The sequence below is a fragment of the Pyrus communis genome, chromosome 15, assembly GCF_041283825.1.
Source record: "Pyrus communis isolate YQ-2024b chromosome 15, ASM4128382v1, whole genome shotgun sequence".
Taxonomy (NCBI): domain Eukaryota; kingdom Viridiplantae; phylum Streptophyta; class Magnoliopsida; order Rosales; family Rosaceae; genus Pyrus; species Pyrus communis.
The window spans coordinates 5,841,124-5,853,773 of record NC_142579.1 but is presented as its reverse complement, the minus strand read 5'-3'; the positions used below and the strand labels follow the sequence as shown (position 1 = coordinate 5,853,773).

Here is a 12,650-nt window from a genome sequence, read left to right as displayed (position 1 = left end):
AGGGTGATGAACTTGGAGAAGAATTCTAAGATTTCGGAGTCCATAGTCTATGTTGCCAAACATAAACCTTCAGACAGCAGGCCTTACAAGAGTAAAAATCCACACTTGAAGTGCAGTTACTGTGACGTTGTAGGTCACGTAGAGGAGAGGTGCTGGATTTTGCATCCCGAACTGAAACCTAAGTTCAACAAGGATCATAGAATGATTCCTTCAAGATAGCCCAACTCTGGCTCGTACAAACCTCAACATGTAGCAAATCACAGCTATACCTCATTCCATAAGGGTATTCAAAACTTCACCTCAAATCCTGTCTCACTCATAAATGACTTTGCAATATACATGCAGACCAAGGGACATAGAATGTCATTGTTTCTTCGTTTATGGCAGGTAATAAACGTGGTCCAACCAGTGGCTAATAAAATGTCATTGTATATATGCTTTTGTCGATTTCTACTACAATAATGAGGGAATCTAGAGGATCGAGGCCAGTCGATCTAAGGTTTGTACTACTCTATCCCTATCTTCTCTCTTTCTGTGAATTTCTCGAAATTGACAATGCACGTTCTGATTCTTATTTAGTGCAGCACAGTCGAACTACATAATCCTACCATTGGGCTATTTCTGAGGAGGGTTTATTTTTACTTTTGTTAGTCTGTTGACAGTTTGGTATGTCTATCATATTGATGGAACTAAATTGTGAGTTAATTATTGCTTAGGTTATTAATAGTGTTTTCATAGTTGTCTCAAGATGTGTGCTTTTATGCACAAAGTTTAAAGGTTTTTGTTCCCCCAATCTAACAAGTTACGCATTGGTTTGGCTTAGTTTTAATGTCGAATAATCATTGTTTGATTACATTGTAGTAGTAGTATGTTATTTTAATGATTTCATATGCTTCTCTTTACGTTAATTGTGTTGGATTTCTACATTTTTGGCTTTTGTTTTCTTTAATTAAATGAAGTTTGTAATGTATCTGAACAGGTACCAATCTTCTTAATGAAGATTAGAGCAATCAAATGGAGCTTCACAGGATAAGCTTGTGAGGTTGAGTGTTTTTTTTTTTTTTTTTTTTTGTTACTGTATTTTTCTCCTTCGTGGCATGCTTCTTGATGTTTTTACGTTTACTAAGTCTTCATTTCGGTTGCTTGCCCAGGTTATACAGAACTCAGGTGGTGCAAACCTTGCTGTAGATGTATGGAGTCTTGGGTGCATTGTCTTGGACATGGCTATGACAAAAAACCACCTTGGAGCCAGTATAAAGGGGTATGAATTTAGATCTAAAACGAATACTTTTGTATATTTGGTTTTATAGTTAATTTCACTTTCTGGATTTATTCTGGGTTTTAGTACAATTTTAAAGGGAGTTATAATCTGGTGAGGTTTCTCCAGACCATGCAGAAGGCAGGGCTCTATGCTCACCTTCGCATTGGCCCTTATGTTTGTGCTGAGTGGAACTTTGGGTAATTTTTTTCTCTAGATCTATAATTTTGGCTTTTATTTTTCAGGATTTTCCACAATCATTCTATTTTTCTCTCCTAATTTTAGAAAAAAAAATATTTAATTTTTCTGATTGTGTGGTTTGTAGGGGTTTTCCTATTTGGCAGAGGCAAGTTTTGATTTTTACCTTTCTTTTTTTTCTCACAGGGGGCTCTCGGAGAAGCTTGTAATTGAGACACCACTTCTGTCATTATCTTTGGAAGTATTTGATGGTTGACTGTAAACCTGGCATTTTCAACCTAACCCGTTAACATTAGTATTTGGATAAGTGATAAACGGGTCGGATCATTAATGGGTCAACCCGTTAATCACCCGTTATTTAACGGGTCATTTTAGGTCAACATGCGAAACCCGTTAACACCCGTTATTGAGGACTTTTGTGTAATATCAAATTTTCACTCTTTCATTCATTTGCAGTTAGATGCAGTGTCTAGTATTGACAATATTGTATTGCTGCAAAATACGTTGGAAGGCCAATTTCCTAGCTCCCACCAATTCAGTCTATTTATATTTCGTCTTTGGACTTATCAATGGCAAGTTTTGGGGGTCAAGGGATGGCCGGACCTTCGCTTGATCTTGATCTTTTACCTGGGAGTGCTTCATCTTCCATGCCCAATTTACCTTACTAGCTTAATGGGTTTTCGGACATGGATAAGTCCTTCATGATTGACATTGCTGCAAATGCCATGGAAGAGTTGCTTAGGCTTTTGCAGACCATTGAACCCTTGTGGATGAAGTCTTCTACTGATGGGAGGGATGTTCTTAATCTTGAAACCTACGAGAGGATTTTTTCAAGGGCTAATAGTCATTTGATTATTTTGGTTGCCTATCTTACTGTGGCTGCTGCTTCTCCAAACCTTGGTCCTAGAGATGTTGATGATTGGCGAAACAATTCTCTACCTGAAAACGCCAACCCCTCAGATTATGAATGTATAAAATTGATAGAAAGTCCACTTCTACTATACAAAATGGGGCTATATTTGATTTGGATGAAATGTTAAAAAAAAAAAAAAACAATTGTTAACAGGTGTTAACGGGTGAAATGGGTGAAACGAGTGGCTTATTAAATTAACGGGTTGGGTTTGGGTAACTCGTTACCTTAACGGATCGGGTTAAACCCGAACCAAACCCAATAAACCCGACCCGTTTACAGGTCTAGTCGACTGGATGATCCTATTAGCATATCCATCTAGGGCTGGGTTCGGTTCTCATCAGTTCGGTTTTTTCTCAAAACCGAAACAGAACCAAAAATTCGGTTCGGTTCGGTTTGGTTCAATTTTATTTTGTTTTTTCTCGGTTCGGTTTTTTTTTCGGTTCGGTTTTTCTCGGTTCAGTTTCGGTTTTTTTTTCCCTCTAAAATTATAAAAAAAAAAAAAATGGAAATATGAAAGTTCACATTCAAAGTCACTTCTTCAGAGTCATCCACATGAAAACCTACAAGTTTGAAATCAATTTTACACATCTACATTTGACATAAAAGGAAAGATATGCCATTTGAGAAGTGGTACTACTATCATAACCTTAGAGACCATATTCAACAACAAAACCACAATGAGAATCCAAAGTTTAAGTCTTCTAAGTTCCAACTAGAATCATCAATCAAGTCTTCCAATGTCCAAAGTCCAAACTTCAATAAACATCAAAGTTTAAGTCTTCAAAAAGTCCAAATTTAAAATAAACATCACACAAGTCAAATAAACCTTCAAGGTTTCATCATTTCATGTCTTGGCATAAATAAAATCTTCTAAGTCCTCCAGCTCAACGCTTAGGCGGCCTAGGAGGCAACATAGCACCTTTGTTTGAGTTTCCACTTGCCATTTCTACATACAAATAAAAAATGAAACAACATGTCAACATGATGTAAAGAAAGCATGCGACTTAGCATGTAATTAAAATAGTCTAACAAAACCAAATGCAATAAGTAAAATTACCTTTCTCAACTTCTTCACAAAATTCAATCTCCTCAATGGTTGGCTCATGATGTAATGCTACATGAATTGACCTAAGCCAATTTTGTGTACAAATCAAAGCTTCCACCATTTTTGGACTCAAAGAACTACGATATGGATCAATTATTCGTCCACTTGTGCTAAAGGAGGATTCCGAAGCAATGGTTGATACGGGAATAGCTAAAATCTCTTTTGCAACTCGTGCCAAAATAGGATACTTAGAAAACCCATTCACCCTCCACCAATTCAAGATATCAAAGTTTGCCTCTTCTTCCCCTTCATTAGGATCCGAAAGATACATATCCAAATCATTGTGCACAATACGGACTCTCTTTGCTTTTCTCATTTCACTTTTCTCTTTCAACTTTCTTTCAATCTCTGTCATGCTTGATAAAGGATCTCCACTTGTAGTTGCTGATTGAGAACTACCAACACTACTTGTGCTTTGTTGTGTATCAAAAGACAACTCTTCTTGAATCTTGTAAAGATCAAACAACAAATTTTTCACCGCATTGGTTGCAATTTCAACTTTTTCCTCATCCTCGCCATATAGTATCTCATAATAATCAACCACCTTCTCCAATTTATGACGAGGATCAAGCACAAGTGCAATAAAAACATATTGATTCATATCATCAATTGAACCCCAATATTTGTCATATTTTTCTTGCATCAACATGGAGATCATAGACAAGAATTCATTATCTTTGTTTTCAAGAAGGAGACTTTTGATCTTAAACAAATCACCAAAAGTAGTATGAATTGTTGGAGTATTAGAACAACACACTTTTAAAGTGACTTCATAGAAAGGTCTCAAAAAGGATGCAAATATTCCCGCCTCACTCCAATCATGAGTCGAAGGTGGCCCCTCCCTTATATTATCATGATTTTCTTTAGTAAAGTAAGGAAGGTAATGACCATCATCTACTTTCAACCTATCAAAAGCCATCTTGAACTTCAAAGTCGATTCTAACATTAAAAATGTGGAATTCCACCTAGTAGGCACATCTAAAATCACAAGCCCTTTGCTTTCTATTCTCACCTTCTCAACACACCTTTAAAGCTCTCCAACCTTTGAGGGGAATATCTTACATACCTAACCGCATTACGAATGCTTTGTATGGCGGTATTCAACATCTTTATCCCATCATTCACCACCAAATTAAGGATATGAGCAACACACCTCATGTACAAATACTTTCCATCATGCAAAAGTGCATTAGGAATCCCCCACCCACTTATTCGGTGCACCAAATCCCTTAAGCCGGAATCATTTGTCGAAGCATTGTCAACCATAATAGTTAACACCTTCTCTATGCCCCACTCCACCAAACACTCCTCCAAAAGTTGAGCAATGGATTCTCCTTTATGATTTGGAATGACACAAAAGTTCAAAATCTTTTTCTGTAACGTCCAATCATCATCAATAAAATGAGCGGTGAGAACCATGTAATTTATTTGTTGAATAGAAGTCCATGTATCCGTTGTTAGACACACCCTAAATGTTTTCAACTGACTTTTCAATTTCTCCTTTTCGGAGTAAAACAAGCCAAGTACATCTTTAGCTATTGTCTTACGACTAGGTATTCTCCACAAAGGACATGCATACATGCAAAAATGACGAAAACCCTCTCCCTCGACGAAAGAAAAAGGTAACTCGTCTATAATTATCATCTCAACACAAGCCTTAGTAACTTCCACTTGAGAAAAACCAATAGCTTCTAACTTATCTTTTGTGCCGACAAAGGTTAAGATCTTTTGCCTATTTGCGGCAAATATTTCCTTATTAGGACCATAGCTCCTACATCTAGCTAAGTGATTTCTTATGCTAGTTGTTCCATTTTTATCTGTGTCGGCCATATACGATTTGTTGCAATACTTGCACACCCCTTTAACTCTACCTCCCTCAATTATCCTATCAAAATGCTCCCAAATTGTAGATCTTGAATGACTTTTTAGTGAATCCAAGAGAGTGTCTTCTTTACTTACTTGATCACTTGAGCCACCTTGTTTTGGAGTTGCATCGAATAAATTTGTGGATCCACCATGAGTAAGAGGAGTTTGTTGAGTTGCCACCATGGGGGCTTGATGTGGAGTTGATTCACCAACAATGTCCTTCATAAATAAGAGTAAGAATCATTAAAATTAATTATTAAATAAATTGAGACATAAGAACCATAGAGAAAGTATAGAGAATTAGAGATGACAACTTACTTGCGATGGAGTAGAAGTAGATGAGTTTATTTTTTCACGGGAGCTATTTGATGATCTCATTGAGTTTGAGCTTGAGCTCAAGGCCTTTGATGCACTTGACTTCATCTAATTAAGATACAAAACATATAATAAGCAAAGGTACGATGCACATGCAAAAGCTATGAATGCACATAATAAACCGAAGGTACAATGCACATGCAAATATAGAGACAACTCCCACACAAAAATGCGCCCCCACCCCCCACAAAAAAATGGGGGCAAAAATTTAGAGGTATTCCTATCCAATCAAATATTTGAAATTTCTTGCTTTTGATTCAAAGCAACAAACAAACTAAAAAACCATAATATTTGAAATGTTTAGAGGCGTTTTTTATTTTTGCTGGGTTAGAATGTGAATTTCAATTTTAATTGGGGTCTAGACTTCTAGTCCTGTAGTCCATGCTAGTCCACCCTAACCCAACTTAAATTTCGATCAGATAAGGTAATCCACCACACATGATGCTGCAAACCACTTCTAGTCCTGTAGTCCATGCTAATCCACCACACATGATGCTGCAAACCAACCTAAACCCCATACAATGATACAATACAAGTCTGCAATTCAGTATATAACTTGTTATATATCACTATCAAGTTTTCAATTTATAGGCAAAAGAAACTGCATGCATGTGTGAACATGCTGTGAGAAATTTGTATCCAACACAGATTATTGTTTTGTTTCCATTTCAAGAATTCACCAACAAATAACACATATACATTTTCAAGTACTCCATCATGAATATCAATCAATAAGAAACCCACTTAGTTTTATGGCTTTTCTTCCCTTTATGGTAAATATGGAATTAAATTGAAAAATTCTTAATTATATACTAATCATTTACCTTATGATGTTGATGTTTAAAACACTGCCTTTTCTTCTTTTTTTTTTTTTCCTTTTTTTTTTTGTTGAATTGTAGAGGCTATTTCTATGAAAAATATTTACTTAACATCTTCATTTAATTACCTATAAGATAGCTAGGTAGCTATCGATCTATCTTCAATGAAGATACCAAGACAATTAAATACCTAAAGCAAAGATATAAACACGATTTTGAGTTATCACCATAACAAGTTCTAAAACATGTAGAAGCAAAAAGAATATATACTACATGTAGTTAAGGTTCTCACCATGCCAAATTTCAATACAAATGATTCCTCCATATATGGTACAATAACAAAAACAACAAACTCAAAATTCAAAATTCAAACCAAACAATACAAAACCAAAATTAAAGCAGTTAGCACATCCCAAGAGAGCCCCTCATCAGTTTCTCTCAGACCTTCCAAGCCCCTCATCAGTTTCTCCAGAGCAAAAATTAAAGCAGTTAGCACATCCCAAGAGAGCCAATCCAAAGCCGTTCAACCCCAGCAATTTCTTTAATTCTCCCCCTTTTTTTATATATATGAATCCTGTGAGTTTTAACTGCTTTTTATCTTCTATTACGTTCTGAAATTCTACCTAACAGACATTATGCTCATCTACTTTCACATTGAAATATAGGTGCGGGAAACAACCAAGAATTTGATCAGATTTCAGATGTGGGCTGAAGGTGTAAGAGATTGTCTATCTAAACTTGAAACTTGGTCATCTCGTAGTGGTAACAATATCGAGAAAGTTCACTTGGATTATATCAAATTATCAATGAGTTGCTGAGTTTTGATGTGGTGCCCTGTTACGAGACTGGGCATCATAATTTGAAGGTTATAGTTTTTTGAGTGGTTGTAAATTACAACTTTGTGCTTATCCTTGGCTTGCCAACTAAGAATCTTACCAGGTGTGTGATTATGTGATGCAGGGTTATGCAGAAAAGGCAAAAATGTTGATACAGGAAATTGAATCTGCTATGTCTCATGAGTTTATCTAATCAGAAGATTCAAAACCAATGTTTATAACCAAAATTACAAATGTCTGAATAAGGTTACACAATGTTTGAATAATGTTTATAAACCAAAATTAAAACAATGGTTATAGCAATATAGCACCCAATAGAAATGTCTACAGATTATAACCAATGAAATCGAGAAAAAAAAATCTGCACACAATAGGGTGACTGGGTGAGAGACTAACCTTGCAAATGAGGGAATTTGTGGGTCAAGACTGGAGACTAGAAACGGCGAGAAGAAGTCGTGGGTCGCGCGCGGGTTACTGATCACAGGTCACGGGGGTGAGAGACTGATAGAGAGTAAGACGGCGTCGATGTGTGAGTCAGGTCGCAGCACTGCAGCAGGTCGCAGGGAAGGAAGAAGACAAAGCGGAAGAGCGGCGGAGTTAGGAAGGAGATGGTCCAGAGTGAGAGTGCTGCAGAGGAGGATAAGGGAAAGGGAAGGCCGGCGGAGTGTTTAGGGTTTCACTTTCAGACTGAACTGAAGACTGAAGACGAGAGTGAGTGAAAAAACGACGCCGTTCAAGATAAAAAAATTATTAATTTATAATTAAATATAAAACGACGTCGTTTTGCCTTACTTCGGTTCGGCTCGGTCTGGTCTGGTTTTCGAACCTCAGAAACCGAACCGAACTGAACCAGATTCGGTTCGGTCCGGTTTTACACTTTCGGTTAGGTTTTTTTTTTCAGTTCGGTTTTTTCAGCCTCGGTTCGGTTTTCGGTACGGTTTTTTTCGGTTTTCGGTTTTTCGAACCCACCCCTATATCCATCCGAGGAGGTTTGTATTCATCTTTCTACTTTTTTTGGAAAAATTTTTAGAAATCATAAAGATGCTTCTGAAGATTGGTAAGTAACAATTTCTAAAATTTTAGTGTAATGTTTTTTCATTATGAAGTTGTTCTAATGGTAATTAGTGATTTCAAACAAATTCTGTGAAGTGAAAAGTGAAATTTTGTATGTTTATCATTCCAATTTATCTTTATGTAGACTTTTTCTGTTGAATGGAAAGCATTCGTTTTTTTATCTTTGTTTTTTATTTGTTAGTTGATTGGTTGATGCATTTTATGACAGTTGATATGCAAGATGCAAAGATAATTTCTTTGTTTCTGTATACTGTTACTATAATTCTACCAATGGAAACTGGTACTGCGATTGTTGTGGCAGTAGATGAACCATGTCAATGTGGCAGCAGATGAACCATAACCATGCCAGTTTGTAGCCTGGGATTCTACATGTGGTGGTTTAATTTAGTTTTGCTTTCAGTTTCAGGAGACCCTGGTTTTTCGTTCTTTGGGCATTTGTTTGCAGCCTCCGAAGCCGTCTGTGCTCATGCCTTATGATTGTAGGTGAGCTTCCCTTTCAAAAATTCCTTCTTTCCAGTATTTAGGGATTATGAAGTGATTTCTCTACTTAATATGGGATTAGGGTTACATTTTTCTTATAATAAAAATCTCTGTATGCCACCCGGAAGCTTCCCTTTCAAAGATTCCTTCTTTCCAGTATTTAGGGATTATAAACTGATTTCTCTGCTTAATTTGGGATTGGGGTTACTTTTTTCTTATAATAAAAATCTGTGTATGCCACCCAGAACAGTAATTGGGTTTTGGGGTTTGTTGCAATGAAGGATATAGGATTTTTCCCAATATAATTATAGTGTTTAGGTTTTTAAAACTTGGGTTTTTCCTGATGTAATTACGGTGTTAATTAGTATTCTTGGGGTATTTTAATCTTCTCTTTTCAATTACCCAAGTGAAGATTTTAATTAAATTTTGTTGATAGGTATTCCAGGTCATATACATATAGTTAGTTGCTGGTGATTTTATCACCAAAAAACCTAGTGGGTGACATCTTGCCTTGCCAGTAGACATGTGATACACTTTTTTTTTAAGACTAAGAGTTTGTTCTAATTTATGGTTGGGAGCATTAGTAGTGGTTTTATCTAATTTTAAAGGAGCATTTGTTTGGATGAACCTTATCCGTGTGGTGCTAGGTTATGGTGGGTACAAGAAACAAAATAGAACTGTTTCTTCCTTATGTATAAGTGTGCTGATTTAAGATATTGTTCTTTGTTTGTTTTGCCATAAAGTTTGTTTAGTTAAATATTTACCTTAGCCATGAATCTTAATTTCTGTTAATATTCCAGATACTTCATTCCAAGTTTGACTCAAATTTAGATGCCAGTACATCAGCCATGAAATCTGCAATTCTTTGTGATGGTTCAATTACAAATTTTGATTCCCGATTGAATGCATTTGATATTGGCACTTGGTTAGAGGTAATTTCTAACATATTTTTCTTTCAAACCCGTCTTTATAAAGTTTTGCCACACAAAACCTGTAAATATTCCTGTTTTCATAAAAATCAAGTGCCCCCATTGTACTATAATTGGTCTATAATATTGCTTACTCTGATTGGAAATCATAGGTAATAGAGCATTTGGAGGAAGATCAAGCATCTGAGTTTGGCAACGTGGTGCCAAGCATATGGACTAGAGTGGTGTTGATGAAAAAGAATTTTTTGGACTTTAACGACCTTAAGGTGTCAGGTGCTTGATCGTGTTCATGAGCTATTTTGCAAAGGGGGTTCATTGCGACTTATTAGTTTTAGTGAGATTACAACTTTACGTTTTAGTTTCCTTCTTGATAACAAGTATTTATTAGTAACATTGTTGAAGAAGTATCTAAACTAATTTTGTTTGCATTGATTTGAGTATTTAATGAAAAGGCATGTGAATGTGATACATGGATAACAAAGGTGTGCATAATGGATAGTATAGTGCATTGCATAGCTTTAACATGTGTTTGCACTTTCATGATGTAGTATAGATTTTTGTTCCATATTAATTTTTTATTTCATATCATATTATGTTTAAAGGATATGGAGTGAATTAAAATAGGACAAAACCATTTAGAAATGTAGGAGTTGTGATGATGGTGTTCTGGATGTTCCAGTGGATGTTGAGAAGTGTTGATTAAAAAAAAAAATGCTTATTTGGAAGTGTTATAATATAATTGCTATACATGGAAGAGTTGGAATATAATTACCAGGACAAAATGTTAAGCCTGCTCTTTTTCAACCTTAAATACATTCTCTTTTCTATTTGACAATTGTTGATTTATTATAATTTTTTGCTTTGCCTGTTGATGCAGGTTTGTTCTTTGCGATTTTTTGGGGCAAGTGATTTGTTGAGTTGTGATTTTTGTTGGGTTGAGGTAAGTGATTTGATGCCGGTTTGTTCATGTTGTACAAGTAGTAAAATCACAAAAGATTGTATATTGTAAGCCATTCTAATGGTAGAATGTTACTGGTCTTATCTAATGGTAGATTGTTGCTGCTTTAATCTCTTGCGTTCGATTGTTCATCATAGAAAACTCATAAATATAGTGAGATGCCACTTAATGTTGTTTTAATGAGCGCACGAGCGTATGATTTACTTTATACATGACTTTTAAATTGGCCTGTATGCTTGAGTCCTTGCACCTTACAATATCTTCCCCTGAACCGCTGCCATGTACTTCACATTTTTACTTTGCAATTGTCTTTGGCCTTTCTTGATGCATCAGACACCTGGAAAATTGATGTTCCATAAAGATAAGCAATTTTGCCTTTTATTAGCAATTATATGAAGTAGGCATATTATGCAATACAATATCTACATTCAATTAGTAAATATTGAGTTATTTTTGTCCAACAGTGACATTTGATTTGGGTTTAAGCTTCTTAGTGGCATCATAAAGGTTTATTTTTGGGGTGCTGATAGGTAATTTGATGGCTTATACATATAAATATACAACCTATATTGTTAATTGTATGTAAGAATTGATTTAAGACAATATGAAGCTATCAATGGACTATATGAGTTATCAAAAGATTGGGGGGTCTCGATCGAAACGAGCGATTGGTGGTAGCGAAAGCTTTGGGAGGCGAAGCTCCGGATCTGCTACATACCCGTTTCCCTCTGCTGCCGCTATTTCCGTCCGATCTCTCAGATTTTGTGTCACGCCCCAATCCCGACATACGTCCAGAATTGACACCTGATGTCACAAAAAATCCGTATCTATCATACCCCACCTCTGGGATATGGGCAAGCATAACTCAATAATCGAATCGCATAGTTATTTTTCGTATACATTATGGTTGCATCTAACCTCCATGTTAGACTGCCTACGTACCCTAGACAGGGATCAAGCCATTCGTAGTTCGTCATGCACAATAATTGACATACAACACAGTCCGATTAAGTCGAAAGGCATAACATTTCTCAATCAATCAATAGAACTTGACAAGCATGAAATTACTCGACTCAGGGTTACATAACAAACCCACCTAAAAATCATGAGTTCCCCTCCATCTAAATATAAATCATTATGTCGCAACATGATAACGCAATTCACAACATATATCATTTCAAAGAACCAACGAAGCACAATACCATTCTCTAGCCACATTTATCAACAAGTCTATTCATAACAATAACCATGATAACCAACATAACAATCCCACATGACGATTGACATTTCAACTTCATCCATCACATAATTCCTCACGTTTCCCACATAAAATCGCATTTCATAGTGTGTAACATATTTAAGAATTAACAAAGTACACATTATTCACTAGAAATATTAATCAACTAAAATACTCATGATAACCATACTCATATCGAACGTCATTCCATAATCACATCAATCAATAATGTCAACCATCACATCATCAATAACAAATACAACATGTCGAAATGCAAGGCTAGAGCAACACAATTCGGTTGAAGACTACTTCTTTGAAAAAGGGGATTTTGGACCACCCAACGGACCAAGGCACCAAAGGGGATTCCGAACCATCACTCAACGGAATCCAAACAGAATTCAATTCCAGACCACCCAACTAAATTGAACGGAAGTCCAAGAAGCATAACAACGGCTTGAAGGAACAAGACATGATTCAAGTTACCCAATTCACGAAAACTCAATGAACGAAGCAATATCGAGCACAATTCCACATCACAATGGGTTATCGGTCAATTACTAGACCTCACATCTCCCAAGCAATTCAATATGCATTTCAATCACA

General features: G+C 36.0%; 1 protein-coding gene across 2 annotated transcripts; it reads right to left on the bottom strand.

The window, feature by feature from the left end:
• Positions 1–2,999: 2,999 nt before the first annotated feature.
• Positions 3,000–7,894, bottom strand: LOC137725017 (zinc finger BED domain-containing protein RICESLEEPER 2-like). Of its 2 annotated transcripts, XR_015957319.1 has the most exons (4): positions 7,766–7,894; positions 5,659–5,763; positions 5,434–5,559; positions 3,252–3,315 (listed from the first exon to the last, which is right to left on the bottom strand). XR_015957319.1 is itself a non-coding variant. In XM_088686900.1 (2 exons), exons 1-2 carry the CDS (start codon positions 4,391–4,393, stop codon positions 3,254–3,256), a joined length of 1,029 nt encoding a protein of 342 aa, XP_088543026.1. In that variant the 5' UTR covers position 4,394; the 3' UTR covers positions 3,000–3,253. The 2 variants fall into 2 exon arrangements, 1 of the variants encoding a protein (XP_088543026.1); XM_088686900.1 differs by lacking the exons at positions 5,434–5,559; positions 5,659–5,763; positions 7,766–7,894 and adding an exon at positions 3,427–4,394 and having other exon boundaries at positions 3,000–3,315.
• Between the last annotated feature and the right edge of the window lie 4,756 nt (positions 7,895–12,650).

Coding starts and splice junctions, on each gene's coding strand:
- LOC137725017 (XM_088686900.1), bottom strand. CDS start 4,393: ATGGCTTTTGATAGGTTGAAAGTAGATGATGGTCATTACCTTCCTTAC. Junction 3,316..3,426: donor TTGTGAAGAAGTTGAGAAAG/GTAATTTTACTT, acceptor ATTTGTATGTAG/AAATGGCAAGTGGAAACTCA.